Genomic DNA, 20,060 nt, shown 5'->3' on the forward strand with positions numbered 1-20,060 from the left:
CAGAAATATGGTGCTGCGCATACAATAGATGGAAATGTAGTCTATTTTGTGATGGACATTTATGGTTTTATGTGTTTAAATGTTTAAATTTATGTGTACATTGTGTACAAATGCATTCATCAATGCCAATTCTTTCTAACCTCGAAATATAAAAAAACATTGCAGTTCCCCTTTAACATTTCTATATGCATATTGTAATGGCACGGTTAACGAAACTCGTGTCTGGACCACATTACCCAGAAATCCCTGGGGAACTAGCTGCTGCCCAGTCGAGACCTCAAAAAGGTGTTAGGCTTTTGTTTGAGTATTGTTTTGGTTTGTGGAGGTGCATTTTTTTCACACATAGTGTAAATAAACTGCACTGGTGTTTTTTATCCTTCTGGCTGTTTGTTTGTTTTTTTTTGTCCTGGACCCTTGTATCTGAAAAATATTACAACACACCAAGGGGGCTGTTATAATATTTAAAAAAAGATCAAGTACAAAGGTAGATGACAAACATTTAATGAATGTGCTGAAATCGTATGATCAGGTACATAATAATATATAGATTTTAAATTGAAACCACTGTTATTTTTCTTTGAAAGACCATTTTCATAGAATATCACTAATGTAGAATATTTTGGTTAATCTCTGAATTGATTTTCTTTGGATACTGTTTAGTATTTCAGAACACTGGAAACATTTTGTACCTACAGCACATTGTCTTTCAGGCACTCCTGATCACCCATTTGATGCGTTGTTTCCTGTGTGGAAATAATTTTAGTAACCATAAGCACCTTACAGTAAATAATCACTATGCAGCTTGAAGTTTTTTTATGGCAGCTATTTATAGCCCAAAATACCTGTCACAGTTTTAAAAACTGATTATTTTTGTACGGGTGTTCTTTTGTATTTTTTCCCCTCATTATATCCCCTGTACTATATTCCCCTCTTAGCAAAAGCAGTTGCTGTTTTTCATCCATCTATTCATCGATCGACAATCAAGGGGAGGCTGAACATACAGCAGATGTAAATAAGATTGGTATACATATTCATTCACGTTGTTCCATCAGTAAAAACAAAATTCAAACACACTGTCAACGAGATGAAGAAATGGACCAAATCAGCAGTCTTCTAGGAAATCCTACCACCACTGAGCAAAGGTGAACAACTTTAAATACTGTCTTGTCAAAACAATAAATGAATGAGGACACAATATGCAGAAGAAAGCTTCAGTTCTTTCATTTTATTGCAAATACACAGTCCTTCCTGATCTTACGGCTGCTCTGACTGGAGGGACAGCTTCATCTAGGCAGGGTGTTGGTGATATGATGCGCCTTCCATTTTTTGATGATTCTGTATATTTTACTCACTAGGATATTCAGAGACTTTGATATTTTATGGTCCCTATCGCTACTGTTGTGATCTTGTGATCTTGTGATCTGGAAATTCCCTGATATGCAGTGATGACAGGTATTTCATGTGTCTGCAGATAAGCCTTTACTGGAAATGCACGCAATCTAAAGGAAGTAAATGTAAAAGTACTGCACTGTATATTTAACATCATCTGAGGAGAATTCACTGCCAGCTACTGCACTGCCTCGCTGTTTGTCTTGAGAAAGAATGGCCTCAGGATCGAACCCGGAGGAGAACGTCATGTGCGCCGTGTGTCTGGATATCTTCACAGACCCTGTGACACTGCAGTCCTGTTGTCATTCCTTCTGCCGGGAGTGCATGGAAAGTCACAGGGCTGCCACAATCCCTGACCCCCTCTGCCCGGTGTGCAGGACCCCCATCTCGGAGATGAACCTCTGGTCCGACCAGCATCTCAGGGACATGTCAGAGAATGTGAGAGAAGAGAGGATGGGGAGCAGGGTGAGGAGGAGGGCACCTGAGAACTCGTGTCGTGGAATATTGCAGCAGAGAGAGGCACTGTGCCAGGGGCACCAGAAAATACTGGAGCTCTTCTGCCAGACTGACCTTGTGTTGGCATGCTGGTCCTGTGTGGAGGCAGTGGAACATCGGGGGCACACTTTAGAGGTTGTAGAAGATGCAGCAGAGAGGCACAAGGTAAGGGGTAAGGCCTAAATACCACCCACCAGGAAGAATAGAGACAGGAAGGCATTCTTTAGGTAACTTCTTAGGTATACAAATGTAACATGTACGCAGTAGCACTGCACTGACAGAGAGATTGGGAGATTGAGGTGGAGAGAGTCTTATATGTTCTGTATATTCACATTGACTAACTGTTTAGACAAAATAAGACAGTGAAATTACACTGAGATAGAGGTTCAGTGAGTGCAGGTGAATGTATAATGTGTTAAATACAACTCCATACCACTGTGTACCTATATACAGGGCCTTCAATATTAATACTCATAGTGAAACTGGAATAAAAACATTCTATAATAAAATTGAGAAATGGGTTGATGTTTCGATTAACAATTTTAAAGGTGATGTACTGTTATTTTAATGCAACTGCCCAGAGTAAAGTCATATTTGTTACGCTGTAAGTAATTAAATGAATTCCAGAAAACACAACAGTCATATTTATTCACACCTCTAGATTTTCCTTTAAATTAAATCCCCAAAAAAACAGCTCTACTCTGTGGAGTAGAAGCCTCCAGAACTCCGTAGAGGCATGTGAAAATCCCAGGTTTCCCTGGTGTATAAAAGGATGATATTAACATGCATCATCGTGTTTAAGTTAAGAGATCTTTACTCTGCAGTGTCCTCCTCTACAGTTCGAGCCCTCTCCTGTTGCCAGTGGCGTAATGTCTTGTTTTTCACCCTCTCATGCTCGGTTCTCCTGGAAGGCCTTATTTTTGCCCTTTCCTGGTCAGAGCTCCAGAGCTAAAAAGACAGTCGGGGTGTCCTGGTGATGTCTAGGGTGCAGGCAGATATATCAGCTGGAGGCTAATTAATGAACAGACCGTATATAGGTTGCCAGTTGAAACAATGCTTACGTGTAGTGTCAGCTAATCTTTATTGATTGGCACCTGTCCTATTATTTGAGCTAAAAAAAAACTTTAATTAAACGGAAACTACAAAAACAAAGAAGCAGGACAACACAACAACGGTGACAACAGCACTGGCCACTATACAGTATGTAAACTAAAAGTTAATAAGTCCCCAGCTACTGCCCCGGCCCTAGCTTTTGTCACATCATGGCATGGCTGATATGGTTTATTAATGAGGCTAGTTGTGAATAACTTGTGGTTAGTGGCTATATTCTAATTTAAAAAAGAAGGGTGATTCTCTCCCTAACAATCATTTTAAGTATTATTTTGAGCAGAACTGCTATGACCTGATGAAAAAGCAACATTTATAAGTGCTACAGTATTTAGAGTCTATAGTTCAGAAAAAAAAGATGATAGAGCAATAAAAAGTATGACAATCACCACTATGAAAAACAAAAATTATTAAAATCCAATTAGCATGTTTTTTCAAAGACCAAGCAACTTTTAATAGTTATATATTCCATAAACTTTAAATAGTATACCAATACGTTATCATGGTTAAAACCCCAACTCATATTGCTTTTCAAACGAGCATACAATACTGCTCGACTACAGTGAGCATTAAGAATCTTTGTTGATTCACAAAGGAAGAAGGCAGACATGACGAGAACAAAACCACGAAGCATTTAGGGGATACAGCAGCCATGCAGGAAAATATTTTGTGGTCAGACTAAACAAGATTTTGGACTTTTTGGTCTACATGAAAAGCATTGCATCCAGCACAAACCCAACCCAACAAGTGCATCTTAGTTAACACCACCCAGACTATCAAGCATGGTGTTATGTTATAGGTATCTTCTTATCAGTAGAGAATGGGAAAAAGCAGGAGTCTTATCACTGGCTGATTGATTAATTACTTACATAACAACAGTTTGACTTATATGTCTTATGTCTTTGTTACATTTTATTATTATGTTCAGACAATTTTATTTTTATTATTTGAATATATTTAATACATTTAATCTCTGTGTTCTATCTGGGTGAATGCTGTTTGCTGAATGTATTCCTAATGGTCATTATTCTATTTATTGATCCAATGTCTAATATTCTACGTATAACATTTCTGATTGTCTACAATACCAGACAATTACATAATTGAATTATAGACTTGTGGCTATCTCATGAATTCTGGAATACTACGATGCTGAGATATGTGACATACAGATGCAGCCATTCAAAACAAGCAGGGGATACCGCATTATTTTGCGGTGCGCTTGACGCGGTCTACCGTAAATTCTCGCATAGAACCGCATAATATCGCAAGGTAAAGATTATAAAGCTCAACCTCTCATGTTTGAGCTGTCGCCATCAAATTCTTTACCGAAGATATTACTAATAGTATTAATAATGAATGACCTCGGACAAGCTGTAAACTCAAAGTATTACCCTGGTCCACATTCTTTTTTTCATTGACCGTCTTTGTAAAAGTAACACCACAACATTTCGTTGATCCAATCAGGCATTTGTTTCCAATCATGCAGAGTACAGTAATTTTTGAGAATCTCCAATTCACCATGCCTTTCACATGCTTATAAAAGAGATTGATTTAGGAACATAAACATATTACTGTATACAAACTGTACTGTATATAGTATGTATATGTATATTTAATGTCTTTACTGTGCCAGTTTTAGTATTGAATATTTATATGGAATTTTACCACTGAAGGGAAATCTTAGTAGCTGAGCATAAAAAGAATAGGAGCATAACGCGTGTGAAGGCCATAAACGATATTAATTTTGAAACATAAACATACAGTATTACAGTATGTAAACTCTATACAGTATGGCTGGTCTCAATACTTTAAAGAAAAAATACACACCAATATTCCATTTCTCCCTAAACATTTTAAGCATCTAAGTCTTTAACTAACGTGAAATAACGTGTATAAAAAGTGGTAGTTTTAAGCTTTTCTGCGAATATGCTCGATACCGTCAACAAGCATACTTTTAGAATTTGATTAATAGGGAATATAATATGGAATTGCGTATCTAATGAAATTAATAACTATATAATTATATTAATGTACCACAACACAAGAATAGTACACGCTGTATAATGTCTGTTGATACTGTTTGTGTAGGGCTGTTTCACCACTCCTCATGTGACCTTGTGGGTGGTACTGTGGTCTAGGTGCCCGGCTTGTAAACCAGAGATTGTGTGTTCAAATCCAGCGGGTGCCTGACTTTTCTTTTAACAAACATTTCTTTGAAAAAATAAAATAGCAATATTATGGACAATTAATTGACTTTTTATATGTCTAAATATCACAACATGTTTGAATTTAAGTCATTTTTTAATAACAATGAATAGTTGTAAATTGTAAATACGACGTTTACATTGGCGTTATTAATTTTTCACTTGAGTGTATGGAGGATTGTCAGTTGTCCTGAGAGCAGACCCCCCCTCTTAGGCTGCGCAAACAATCTTTTAGATTTTTATAGAGAAATGGAGGGAAGTGACAGAAGCTATCAAAGAGATGAAAGTGGGCAAAGCAACTGGACCATCAGGAATAGCAGCAGAACACTTTAAGAACCTCGATGAAGAGGGGATTCAGTGGCTGACGAGATTGCTAAACAATATTGCAAAGGAAGAGAGAATTCCAGAAGAATGGACAAAAAGCAGTATGGTTACCATCTACAAGGAGAAAGGAGACCCAATGGAGTGTAAAAACTATAGAGGAATAAAACTTCTGGAACATGGATTGAAAATCCTGGAAAAAATTCTGGACAAGAGACTCAGGAAGATAATCAGGATCCACAACTCACAATTTGGATTCTCAGCGGGGAAAAGCACAACAGATGCCATTTTTGTGATGAGACAGCTACAGGAGAAGACACTAGAGAAAGGGAAAAAGCTGTATGTGGCCTTTCTGGACTTGGAGAAGGCATATGACCGTGTGCCCAGAGAGGTGGTGTATTGGTGCTTGAGGAAGAAAGGAGTACCATTAAGCATGTTCAAGCAACCTATAGAGATGCAACTACGAAGATGATAACACAACAGGGAGAGACAAAAGAGTTTGAAATCAGAGTTGGAGTACACCAAGGATCAGCACTAAGTCCTTTCCTTTTCATAAACATTATTGACACACTGACAGAGGAGGTAAGAACAGAAGTGCCTTGGGAACTCATCTTTGCTGATGATGTGGCACTGATGGCAGACTCAGAAGTAGAACTACAGGAGAAAGTGTTCAAATGGCAGAGGAGTCTGGAAAAGGGTGGACTGAAAATGAATGCAGAAAAATCTGAAATAATGGTAATGGAGAGAAGAGGAGATACTATGACCAATGTTGAGGAGACAAATGGAGGAAAACTGAAACAAGTTGATGACTTTAAATACCTTGGATCAAAACTGGTAAAGGGAGGAGAAACACTGGAGGCAGTAAAACAAAGAGTGAAAGCTGTATGGAACAAGTGGAGAGAAATAACTGGAATAATCTGTGACAGGAAAATTCCCAGAAAGTTAAAGTGCAAAATGTACAAGACTGTGATTAGACCTGTACTACTATATGGAGCTGAATGCTTGGCAGTTGGAAAGAGGGAAGAGAACTTGATGAGAAGAACTGAAATGAGGATGTTGAGATGGATTCTGCAGATTTCAATGAAGGATAAGATCAGAAATGAAGAAATCCGTAGACGATGTAGGGTGGTGGATGTGGTTGAGAAGATGCGAGAGGCGAGGTTACGGTGGTATGGACATATCATGAGGAGGGACGTTGAGGAAGTAACAAAGAGGGTAATGGAATTTGAGGTGGAAGGTAACAGAGGAAGAGGCAGGCCTAGAAAGAGATGGATAGATTGTGTGAGAAAAGATATGGAGGTATGTGAAGTGAGTGAGGAAGATGTGCTCAACAGAGACAAATGGAGAAGAGCAACCAAAGCAGCTGACCCCAGGACAGTCTGGGACTAAGGCTGTGAAAAAGAAGAAGAAGAAGAAGAAGAAGAAGGAGGCTGTACAGTATGCGTTACAATATAAACATTTACTGTCAAACTAAATGACAAGTCAGGCACCCAGAGGTGGGGGGTGCGTCTTTCCGCCTCCATAACTAAAATGCCAAATAGGAGTGGTGCAGCACGGTTTTCATCGCTCTCTGCGGGAGTGCTGGCTGTGACGAATTAAACCGGTTTCACAGGTATTTTCAAAGTAGAAGGGGGCGAGTCTTCCAGTGATTGCAGATCAGATCAGATTCCCTCCCCCCCACAGAAAGACAGACAAATGTTTTCACAGCTTATTAGTCGCTATTCACCGCGCGGCGAGCAGCTCCAATTTCAGGCATATGCGATAATACTGTATATTTAGCTGAAAAGCTGCAATGTGTAAGCAGGAACACATCATTATATCTTATAAATGAAAAATACATAATATTTAACCCAAACAAATGCAAACGTGTTTTTAATAAAATGTTTTTATTTATTCATAATCTAACTCGCATAACTCACATTCCCGAGTGCCCCCCACCCCGTCTAACAATTGAAGGAAGACTAAGGAAGGACTAAGGAAGTTGTCATCTGTTGTTGAAGCTCTGTGAGCTCGGTGACTTTGAGACCACTTGTTATCCCAAAAAAAACATTGCCTGACGTTAGTTATATTGCTTGAAAAATAATTTTATATCGAGAGACTGGATAACTAATTCAAGTGTTTTTTTAACTTCCTGAAAAACAAGTAATAATTTAACAATATGTGCAAATGTTTTATGATATGTCACTGGTGTGAATGTCTGTAGAGTGTATCTTATTTGCCTGTCCTGACTGTTGGAGCTCATCCAGCTGTGTCCGGATATCTTGGTCAAATATTCGGCTAGTGTGTATTGTCTGTTTAGGGTTCTGTAGCATTCCACACGGCTGGGCAGCTTGTTCCCCCCTCCTGCCCCTCTCTATTTACAGTAGAGCCTCCTGTCCTGACTGGTGGAGCTCATACACCTGTGTCTGGAGAGAATCCAGGGTATCAGCTTCAACCACACGGCTGGGCAGCATGTTTCCCCCTCCTACCCCTCTCTGTGTACAGTAGAGCCACCTGTCCAGCCAGGTGTCCTACCAGGACAGGAGGCTCTACTGTACACAGAGAGGGGCGGGAGGGGGGAATTAGCTGCCCAGCCATGTGGAATGCTACAGAACCCTAAACAGACAATACACACTAGCCGAATATTTGACCAAGATATCCAGACACAACCGTATGAGCTCCACCAGTAAAACTCAAAGTATTACTAGCCAATATGAAAAAGGAATAACTTACTTTTTTGTTTATTTCTTTTGCACATTTATTTGAACATTTCCATCGATTGTACAAGCACTGAAAAACTATTCAATCACTAGTTCGTCGGGCATTTTCTTTTACAATAACAGATATAAAAACTCCCTTGCTTTTAACAGAGCGTTTCATAATTTCTAACAACGAAAATGATTTAAACTGCGACACTTCTATCATTCAACGAGAGCTCAAAATATCACAAGGATCCTCAAAGAGATCAACAAAGACAACAGAAAAAGATATGTGTATAAGATACTGTCCATGGGAATCCAAGCTTTTTTATCTACGTTAAGAAGTAGTCTTTAAAATTTCTTCATCACACAGTGAAGTCAAAATTACGGGATGTGCCTATATTAGAAAATATAAGACTTCTTCGAATGTATGTCAGGCAATCAGACTTCAGGATCGGAATTATCCGTTTTATAATGGGGAATATAGTGTAAAATCCTGGGTTATGTAACAGAGCTTTCACTGGCCGATTATCATTATTATCATTATTATTAATAATGATATATATTTAAGGGGTCTAAATATCTTAAAATATGTATCTATATAGCAGGTAGTAACACTGTATTTGACTTTCTCTGTAAATACGGAAAAACAGATTCACAACGCAACGCCGTGTCACTGTGTAAAAAAACACGGTTTGAACACCCTTTATTGTAATAAGTTGCTGTGCTAAGAATAGGAATGTTCCTGCTGTCAGAGGGGGTGGAAAGTGCCCGCGGTCATTTAATCAGTATTCCAATTCGCACTGATTCCCTTGCGAAGATATGGACATAAGAATATTTGTGCATGGTCAAAAAATGGCATTAAGCACTTAAAATGAATAGGTTAATAATAGTAAACTGTAACATGCTGTAACAAGATCGGCTAAACTGGGAAGAAAATGCTTTCAGAGAAAATGTTTCAGGTGTGAAGAACATAGATCCCCAATGCAATTTCAACCAAACCTGTTCCCACACACCCTGCCCCCACTGCCATTAGAATATACACAAAGCGCTGAAATCTTTCGAGCTGATGATCAGGTGTTTCCGTCAACACCTTCCAGCAGCACTCCCGTGCCCAGACGAGAGAGAGAGAGAAGACAAGCCCGCCAGCTCGAGAGAGAGAAACACCAAGGGGGTGTGGAACCAGGGAACTATTTACATGGAAAATGGGCGATCTCCCCAGACTATCCACCCATTTCACTGTTACCTGGATACCTCTTTATTTAGAACTCACCCTCCCCCCTGCCAGTCTCACTTTTTTTAATCCTTCTGTGCCCGGATTGCAGCGGGTAAGATGTTTTTCCAAGAATAAAAGAAATTAAAAAAAGAGAAATTTCACCAGAGCCTCTTCTCTTCTTGTGTCTCATTTTTAGTTTAGAAGGATTCAAGCAGGATTTTAGATGAAAGGCAGCGACATCAATCAAGCCCAAATCATAATTGAACCCATTCAGAGCCTACATTACATTTTAGCGTTTCATTCTGAGCAGAAACCCTCACACCTGAAGAAGGCTTGCGTTTTCTCTCTTCTCTTTTAAGCATGTGTACAATGCTGTAATACAATTTAAAATAAAAGTTTAAACAGTATCAACTAAACTCCATTAATATAAGTATCGAGTGCTATTAAATAAATACAGATTTTTAGTATAGATTACACTTTTCTAAAATGTATTTAAAAAATAAAAATGATTACAATCTAATCTTTCCACGTTTGATCCCAAAATCCCAAGAAAAATAAAGCTAAACGGGAAGAAAGCTATGCTGAAAGTTTATTAAGATACTTAGAAGACAAAAATAACAATTTATGTTGCATTTTTCTGATTGTGAATCAAAAAATACATTTAATTAAACACGCATTTGCTATTTAAATCAAAATGCGATTTAAATCAATATAAATGTTTATATTGTAACGCATACTGTACAGCCTCCATTTTGCTATAAAAATTTAAAAGATCATTGGCGCAGCCTAAGAGGGGGGGGTCTGCTCTCAGTGACAGCTGACAATCCTCCATACACTCATGTGAAAAATTAATAATGCCAATGTAAATGTCGTATTTACAATTTGTTGATAATAGAAATGTTAAGTTATCTAAAGCTTTGTGATAGTTTACCCAGGCAGCAAAAGATCAGCTACACTGGGAAGATGCGACACTGAAGATATGATTAATAACCTTTTAAATCTGAAGGGATCCCCCCCCCCCACACGATAGAAGCAGGAAGCAGAAGCAGGGACCGTTGTCAGAAGGTTATTAAAAATGACTTAAATTCAACATGTTGTGATATTTAGAAATATAAAAAGTAAATTAATTGTCCATAATATTGCTATTTTATTTTTTTTAAGAAATGTTTGTTAAAAGAAAAGTCATGGCGCAGGCTGGATTTGAACACCCAACCTGTGGTTCAGAAGTCAGGAACGTATACCTCAGTACCACCTGCAAGGTCGCGGGAGGCATAGTGAAACAGCCCTACACAAACAGTATCAACAGACATTGTACAGCATGTACTATTGTGTTGTACTACATGAATATAATTATATCATTATTAATTTCTTTACATACGCGATTCCAAATTATATTTGCAGAAAAGCTTAAAACTACCACTTTTTTACACGATATTTCACATGTTAAAGACATTGATGCTTAAAATATTTAGGGAGAAATGGAATACTGGTGTGTATTCTTTCTTTAAAGTACCGAGACTGTAATACTGTATGTTTATGTTACAAAATTAAAATAATTTATGGCCTTAACACACGTTATGCTCCTATTCTTTTTATGCTCAGCTACTAAGATTTCCCTTCAGTAGTAAAATTCCATATAAATATTCAATACTAAAACGGGCACAGTAAAGACATTTCAATCTTTCTACGACCGACCAACGCACCACGAGTGCCCCTGTCAGTCAACCAATCACGTACTGCGGTATGACGCACGATGACGAAGCCAATTACCCGTGGTACGTGTCTGTGAATGGCTGCATCTGTAAGTTAAATGAACAATACATTTTCTGGGTCAGGTCTAACATGCTTGATTCAAATTAGCTCCCTATGTATTTCCATCATTACTCCTTGTAATCTTGTGTTGCCTGAAAAAGGTGGAAGTGCACAGTTCACTGGACATCGTGATGGACACTACCAAAGTCATGGAGAAGAGATGTGAAGAACAGGAAGCTATATGCAACAATCTGAGAGTGAGTATGGTTTAATTTTCTTCAAACAGTGCTGATCCTCCTGTCATACACTACACCACTCATGTTCTGTTCTAGTATCATTATTAGCTTATCTGTTCTCCAGGTATTTGAATGCATTGCAGAAGAGGTCAGGTCTGTACTAGACAGTACAGTACAATTCATTGTCTGCAATAATGGTCTATATATATACTAGATATGGAACTGCAGAAGAATACTGGAAGATGAAAGAAAGACCCTCAGGATGATGAAGAAGGAACTAGAGGAGCAGAGAGTCAGAGTGAAGACCCTGCTGACTGGGATGGAGATCAGTGAACCGCGGTCCTTTTTGCAGGTACTCAGAGACAGACCCTTAATGGGACACTCAGAGTGTTTTGTACAAGTAATTTCCTATTGCAAGCTGTATGTACTATTTCTGATTTGTCAACTTTAAACATTATTTACCTGTAAAACTACAGTGAAAAGCATTAGTAGTGAAACGAAAGTGAAATTTGTCATCTATGTTGTCTACTGATGAAATTATGTATTTCAGCTATAAATATTACTGCCAAAGAGGTCAAATAGGGTTAATGAGGTTAAATAACAGAATTTCAGTTTTTATTTTTGGGTTTCATTTTTTCATACAGCAGATCAGGTAAAAAAGTGAGAAACTGAGTTAATGGATAACTTCAAGGAAGGCCAGATTATGCAATACATTTAATAAGTCTGTTGTTATAAAAAGTGCCCCAGGATCTGAAATAATACATAGCAGTTAGGACCTTGGATCAATTCCTCAGCCAAAAGACGGGAGCTCTTAAAGTACAGTCAGAAGTCATCATACTGAGGTATCACCTTGGAATTTCTCATAGAGATTAAATAATGCCTTCTACTGGCCCACCAGAATCACAGCATTTAAGGTTTATTGGACTTAGGTACAATGAAATTTGGCTTAACCCACATTGGCTATCAGCCAACCTTCTGGCCATAGGATGAGAAAAGTAGGCCCCCATAGTGAGTGAAGAATAAACCAAGTGCTAGCTGAAGACATGAAGATCTTGTTTAACTTGCTAGAAATATCTGAAAAGCAAGGACAAGGGCAATACATCAAACTAATGTTTGTTATTGTTACAAAAGAGTCTGGAAGGAATTAGGGCAAGTGATGTATCTTCCTGGGATTGAACCCAGGACTTTCCGGTCAGGAGCTAGACAGTAGTCTTAGAAAGAGCTAATGTAATGTCTTGTACAGTATGTTGGAGCCATGGTAGCTCAAATGGCAAGCAACCCTTCACTTAGTTCTGAAATAAGGACACAATTGTGAAACAAGTAAAGAGAGATAAAGGTATTAAGGTCACGTGATTGTCCATATACAATTTCTTATATTAGGAATTTCTTTTCGCAGACCCCAGCTTACTCTCCACAAGACACACAGAGAGGGAGAGAAGCTTGGGGTTCGAGCACAGGGTCAGCCATTTATACAGCACTCCTGGTGCAGCTGGGGTTAAGGACCTTGCTCAGGAGCCCAACAGAGTAGGATTCCTCTGCTGGCACCGGCAACCATCCAACCACAGGCACAGATCCTTAGCCACAGAGCTGCCCGGAACAAGTGGAACAAGTCGCCAGTCTGTTCTACAAGTTGAGGTCAAAAATGATCAAATGGTGGTTGAAAGGGAACAAACAAGTTGGGCAAAATGGCCAAATCTATTTTGCAGTACTTTTATGTTCATTTATCTTACATATATTTTAATTTAATTTGAATTCACTGCATTCTTTTGAAATCACTGGCTACCCGGCTTAATCCTGAGATTTATGCATATGTGTCAACATGAAGAAAATCTGGTTTTATTCTTAAAGATCTAATTTACTGCTCTTAGATATTCTAGGCTGTTTTTGTAACAAGGCATTTAATGGAAAGACTCCAAATCTTTCATTTCATTGCACAAAATCAGTGCATGCCTATGCTCTGATTTTCCATAATCATAATCTACTTAGATGTCATTCCTCTTTCACTTTCACTTTAAACTGATAACTGGGTTCATATTCTAGAAGGTAGCTTTAAAAAATAGTATTTTCTTGTCCCTGAAATGAATTTTTTCTGGCTCTTTACTGACAGTGCGTCTCCATTCTGTTGTATACTTAATGTACTGTACAGATCCAGCCATTTAGAATGTGTGCTGGATAATGCAGCAATTTGCAGTGCAGACACCTCAGTGCAACAAACCACAATGCGCTTTTTGTACAACTAGCAGGTGAAGCAATGAAAGCTTAACATGGCATAAAGATGCATTTGGACTGTTGCCAGAAAATGCCTGGTTTCAAATCCTGGTCAATGCTGAGCCCCTTGAGACAATATTTTTCCAATTATAGAATTTAAGTTGTCTACTAGACTTTTATTCATTTAAAACTGTGTATTACATTATTTTACATATTAATTTTAAAAAAGAAAGTATGGCTATTTGATAAAAACACAATTACTCACTTGGACATATAAAAAATGTTTTTTTACACTATAGCTTGTGCTTCTTTCAGGTTTACATCTGCATTGAGATAATTTATATTTGGTCTTAATGCAAATTTCAGCAACAAGTAAACAGCAAACAATTTAACTTTAAATTTTGATAATGAAAAATATTTCACACATACAGATTATATCATACTGCAGTTGATTACTGCACAATACCATATAACATACTGTACAGTAGTGAGGAGTCCAAAGACTTACTGGGCTTCCATATGCCAGGTTATCCATTCACTGCACTGCCTGCTGGTTGTACAAAACTGTGCAGTCCAAAAACAGAATTTAAACTTTTTTTTTTAATTGGAGTGTATCTGCATGATTTCTTATAGGTGATGGTTTCATGATCATTGAATTCTTCACAGAATTCTTTAATTTAAAAAGGGTTATTTTATAATTACCTGTAACTAATGAACAGTTTATCTATATGTTGAAACTTTAAGTCATACTATTTGATGTTAGGGTGTGTTTGTACTCAGTTCTTGGTAACAGATAAGTCTCCATGCCTGCATATCTGAATAATGTGGAATTTGTTATTCCTTGTGGCTCTACAAAGTCTACAAGAACTTTGAACCACTGTCTTAGGGAGAGATAAGAATTGCACAGACATGGCATTTACAGTACCAACACCCATAAATTTGGGGCCACTACTTAGCAAGGAATACAAGGAAGGACTTTTGTAAGCTGCAGTTTCAAGAAACTGAGCAAGAATACCATAAATTTGTTCCTATATATCCTTCAAATGGTTCCTATATATCCTGCTTACCATGAACACGTTTTGCCATTCTACAAACATTAAATGAAGAAATCACATGGTTATACTGAACAGAAAACATAATCAACTGCATTAAACTTCAAGAAACAAGGGATGTCCGTAGATATCACTTGCTTGGTCTTAAATTAAAGAGCAATTTAAAATAAAACAGATCAAACAGTCATACTTCTGACTGCAACAGGCATTACTGAAAATGGATTATTCTGATCCATCCACATCAGTTGAGGGTCCCAATCTGGAAAATCTAATCATCCCTCACGCTGAATTGATAGCGTATAATTAACTGAGGGTATCCTATATAAATATGCTATATGTATAGTAAATACAGAATGATACCATATGGTTTTAAAGCCACTACAGTACAGTACCTGTGAAATATATTTATTTCTGTACCATGGTCACAGTGCCCTACATTGTAAACTATGTGCGTTTCATAGTCTATTGCAACAGAATTGACAGCAAAATGTACTGTAGTTAAAACAACCTTGTCAAAATGTACTACAAGTGAAGGAGTATAAGAATTTGATTATATTATTGTTGTTGTTGAAAAATTAGTGGCCTTCTTGAACAGCTGTAATGTGCTAGGTGCCCGGGGCATATATAACGTCAAGCTTCCTTGTTTAATCAAATCATTTGATTGCTGCACAGATTAATAAAACAGAGGAAACGAGCACCTCTTTGTTCAAAGCATTTAGTTTATCTAGTCACATACTCTTTTTCATTCAGATAATGTAAGCTTTATGAATGCTTTCCTGGAGAATACGAGATAAGGCCCTTTTGCCTCTGGACCAATCGAAATTTACAGATGTGGTCCACCCCTGGAAAGTTTTAAAAGTCACTAAGTTCTGAAACAGAGAGCGGGATAAGAGCCGGCTCTTGCTCTCCCATTTATGCCAATGCACCGCAAATACAATTTCTCCTCCTTCTCTTCACTGATGTGCAAGATGTGGAGTTATCTGGGACAAACGTACGTGGCACTGGCATCTGTGCATTCTGCTGTGCTGTCCAGGTAGATGGTGCTTCCTGAGGAGAGAGAGACAACCGGGAACAGCATCGCCCAGTTTCTGGACAGTGGCGAGCAGAGAGGCCGGGATGGCGTGTCCTGAGCCTGTGTACACAGAGATGGCATGTGCTCTGCTGGGGGTGGAGGCCTGTGTGTTCTAGTTTGTAAAATAGGCCGCTGTGACCAAGGTCCACTATGGTGCAGTACAAATGAATATATTGCAGTGGCTTTACAACCATAAGGCATCATTCTGTATTAACTGTACAGTATATTTACCCTTATACCCTTAGTTAATTGTACGCTATTGTTAGGCATATCTTGAATATGATTTCATACCATTTGCGCATGTGACACAAAAGTAGTACATGCACTAAGGAAAAACTAGTGTTTTTATAAAACAGGCCAATTGATTGGCAATTTCTTTATATTAAAATATGATAAACAATGAGGAAGAGAGCAGGAGACTGAAAATTCATCCCCGTCCCCCAAGCAAAACAGTTTATTCCACATTCCACAGTGGGATGTAACACCCCCCTCCTTTGTAACAAACAAAATATTTCTTAAAGACATTTGAATGTGGGGCTGCAATAGAATATGTAAAGGTTAATTCCAATCTAAAGGGAAAAGAGACGAGATACAACTTGTCTCCTCCATAACTCTTTTCCCAGGGAATAACCCTGTAACATAAGGGAACAGCCATCAGTCCTTCATTAGTTATACAGTAGAAATACGATTTCTGGTGGAGTTTCAGTGTTCACTTTTCTGAAATTTGTACAGAACCATGACATCCCCTCATGATTTGGTACCAATAAACAAGGGGAACTTCACGGACTTGCTTGCTTGATCTAAACTGTGCTCTGGCAAATAATGTAAAGTGCATCGCCTTCCGCAACAGTTCTAGTTTAGCGATAAGTACATTGTTTAATTGGGGGGGCATTGCCTACATCCATATAGCTGTACGATACAAGTTTGAGTCGGTGTGTCCAATAATAAAACAGAGGACCTTTCAATAAATTAAATGACGTCTTCTTTGTCCATTTCAGTTAAATGAGGCAAATAGAAAGTAAAATCAGTCAGGATCTTGAGCACTTTGGTCTAAAATATTTCACATGCAGTAACAAGACTGTGAGCATCTCCACAGAGTACATCAGTAAACAACAGACAGTAACTGGCTCACTTGAAGGTATAACATGTTGTCTTCACTGTCATAGTATGGTTTCAACATGTTGGTTGTGTTCTTTAGTCCCCGGCAATTGAAAAAATAACCCTTCTTCCCTATTTGTTTAACTTGCTTACAATATACTGTATGATACTGTGCAGTAACCAACTGTAGTATGATATAATCGGTATATAAATATATGGTATACACAGCAAATGCAGCATGATTTTAAAGCCACTACAGTAAGTGTTAAATATATTTTATAATCAAAATTTAAAGTTAAATTGTTTTCTGATTACTCACGGCTGAAATTTGCATTGACAAAATATAATTTTTTTCAATGTGGATGTAAGCCTGAAAGAGGCAAGAGACGTTCCCAACAAGCTAAATAATAAACTAATTTATGTACATCTGGCTATGTAAAAAACAAACCAAAAGGAATGCTCCGAATAAGATTTGAACAGTGTACCTCAGAGTAGGAGGGAGCTGTCTTAACCCCTGTGCTAAACTGCTGCTTGGGCACAGAGCCCCACAGTCTATGAGCATTTCATTGTCTACTACCACTGTAAGGATAATATATGTTTTTAAAAACAAATGTCATAGTGATAGTTTTAGCTGCCAAAATTTCTTTAGTTACACAATTCCATATTAATATTCCCTATAAAGTGGTATTCAATCAGTACAACTTATTTTGTTATAATAATATCAGGTACAGTCTAATTAGGTCTTCTTAGAAAAGGATAAAACATAATATCTTTCAATGAGGTAGAGTATATCAACTTTTCATATTTAGAACAAGCACATTACAACTTTTCCAAAATACCCATTGTAAGTTACTGAGTTTAAGACTTTGTTGGATAAAATGTTTGTGAAGAAAACAGAATACTGTTGTGTATTTTTTATATTTACAGTAGCTACCACTACCATCTACTGCATGTAATTTAGGTATATATTACATTAGTTCAGGTGGGTAGCGGCGTCAGCATGCATAGGCTGCAAAGGAACAAGTAATAGGTTTATTCCAGGATGAAAAGAGAAGAAAGAAAACAGAACGTTTCGGCTGTGGAGCCTTCTTCTCACCTTCGGGTGTGTCACATCCGAAGAAGGATCCACAGCTGAAAGGTTCTGTTTTCTTTCTTCTCTTTTCAGCATGGAATAAACCATATATTACATTAAACTTGTTTTTATTTTCCGCCACCAAAATTTCCCTTTAGTTGTAAAATTCCATATTAACTGGACTTAAACATGCACAGCAGACAGCACAAGGTCTAATGCACCACAAGTGCCACCTATCGATCATCTTTGTCCAGTGGATTACATAATGCATCGTACCATGTTACGTTTGAGGTAATTAGAAAAATTACTGTGCATTCTGAGTGGCTGCATCTGTATGTTATCCATCTATAGTAAAAAGGTGTTTGTGCGCAATAGATATCCTTTTGGATTTCAGGGGCAAGATATTGGTTTCCTTAATTCATTAGTATAAAATATTTGACTAATATTCTGGAAATGTCACAAGCATATTTTATGGTTTTCCTTGACTGTAATATTTTTTCTGGCATGAATTGCAAATATTTTCCTTGGCAGACCAAATCTTGCCTGCTTGGTAACCCGTGTTTGCATCCTTCTTTAGTACACTGAAGATTGTTGAATTTGTTAGGCCTAATTGCTGTTTAGGTTATAATTGAGTTTTCCCTTTTTTCAGAATTAATCTGTGAATATACTGTATTTCCTTAACAGTATGTTTGATTTCTTTTGATTATGTTTGATTTCTTTTGGCCTTTTATCCTTATTCATTAGTTAAAAACTCATGTTTTTTTCTATAATGATTATTATAGTAAATCTTGGTAAATAATGAAAATCAATTTTCTGACTCTTCTCTTTTCATAAGGAAGGCACTGTATATGCTGATATTCTGTGTTCCTTTTTCATTTCTATGCCATAGCAGTAAATGCTAGCTTACCATTTTTTTCCATTAGAACTTACATACAAGCTTTCATAATTTGGTATAAGAAATGAAAGATATAGATAAACAAAGAATCAGACTTCCAAAAATGGTAACCATAAAATTCTTAGTTTAATTTTCCTTACAGACTATTTAGCCCCCTGTAAATGTTAGTGTAACAGTCATTTTCTGCTTTTCTATATTAAGCAAGGATATTCCTTACTCCCTGAGTATTTATTTGAAACCATAATTCAGATCTGGAACTCTCAACACAGCAAACTGATTTGGTTTCACTACTTATAGAATAGATCTTTGTGCCACAATGGATGTGTCTGCATTGCTCTGACCAATATCACTGGATTTTCTTCTGTCTTGAAATAATTTCTGTGGATCTCTCTACCATTGTAATCCATGGTGCCAAAGGAGGGGTGCAGTAGTTTTGAACTTCCGTCTTGTTTATGACAAAGTTTTATAATCTATATAAAATGATTATCTTATTTTTCCCCATTTTCCCCCAGTGGTGGAGCGACACAGGTTTTGCTGTTCTGAGTGAGCTGAATTGTGAGGCTGCCGCTGCCTCTGGCATGAGATGACCTGGATGAGCCAAGAAAGAAGAATGTAGTCCTAGCTTGGATTTCCAGTTGTCAACTACCTTCTCATTATGGACATTTATGTGCAGTACAGATGCACTCAAAGCTCAGGTCCACAGTACAATATAGACACACAGTACAGCACATTGCAGTTAATCATTGTGCACAATCAGAATCATCCAGTACAATATAGTACTGAAATTCTCATCTGAACCAGAGGCTCATTTTCTAAAGAATGTATTTCTGAAATGAAGAGCCTGAAATTTACACAGTTTCTGCCGACCCATTTCTCTTTCTCTTCCCTAAACATATTAGTCCCTGTGTCTTAAAATGTTTCTATGCTGTCATCAATGGCATCTTAAGTGCTCTTTCCCCTATACATTGCTACAACTAACTATCCTTATATTTTTTTATTTTAAAAGTTAGCACAGGCAACAAACTCTTCCCAGTGAACAATGTCTTTCCTAGCTTGCCATGTACTGCCACAATTTTTGTCTAAATATAGAAACAGGACCCAAACAGACTTCACACTGGCACACATACTGCCTTGCGAAATGCCCTTCCCATAGTGTCATATTGTGAAGTTACAAAATTATGCATCCTTATTTACATCAAATGTAATTTTAAATTTCCAATGCTAATTAAAGATTACCATTTTCTTAAGTCACTCCCATGTAG

At 37.6% G+C, this 20,060-nt stretch overlaps 1 protein-coding gene and 1 long non-coding RNA gene across 3 annotated transcripts; one reads left to right on the forward strand and one right to left on the reverse strand.

The window, feature by feature from the left end:
- Window positions 1–1,206: 1,206 nt before the first annotated feature.
- On the reverse strand, window positions 1,207–15,886 carry LOC148645909 (uncharacterized). The gene is made up of 2 exons (XR_015927905.1): window positions 14,118–15,886; window positions 1,207–2,063 (listed from the first exon to the last, which is right to left on the reverse strand). It is a non-coding gene; the product is annotated as an uncharacterized LOC148645909 (long non-coding RNA).
- Window positions 1,603–20,049, forward strand: LOC148645910 (tripartite motif-containing protein 5-like). Of its 2 annotated transcripts, XR_015927901.1 has the most exons (5): window positions 1,603–2,049; window positions 11,327–11,422; window positions 11,616–11,753; window positions 12,798–13,036; window positions 19,311–20,049. XR_015927901.1 is itself a non-coding variant. In XM_088609846.1 (4 exons), the coding sequence occupies exons 1-4, from the start codon at window positions 1,603–1,605 to the stop codon at window positions 19,383–19,385; spliced, it is 756 nt and encodes a 251-aa protein (XP_088465972.1). In that variant the 3' UTR covers window positions 19,386–20,049. The 2 variants fall into 2 exon arrangements, 1 of the variants encoding a protein (XP_088465972.1); XM_088609846.1 differs by lacking the exon at window positions 12,798–13,036.
- Window positions 20,050–20,060: the final 11 nt, after the last annotated feature.

Source organism: Lepisosteus platostomus, chromosome 17, assembly GCF_059453375.1.
Source record: "Lepisosteus platostomus isolate fLepPlt1 chromosome 17, fLepPlt1.hap1, whole genome shotgun sequence".
NCBI lineage: Eukaryota > Metazoa > Chordata > Actinopteri > Semionotiformes > Lepisosteidae > Lepisosteus > Lepisosteus platostomus.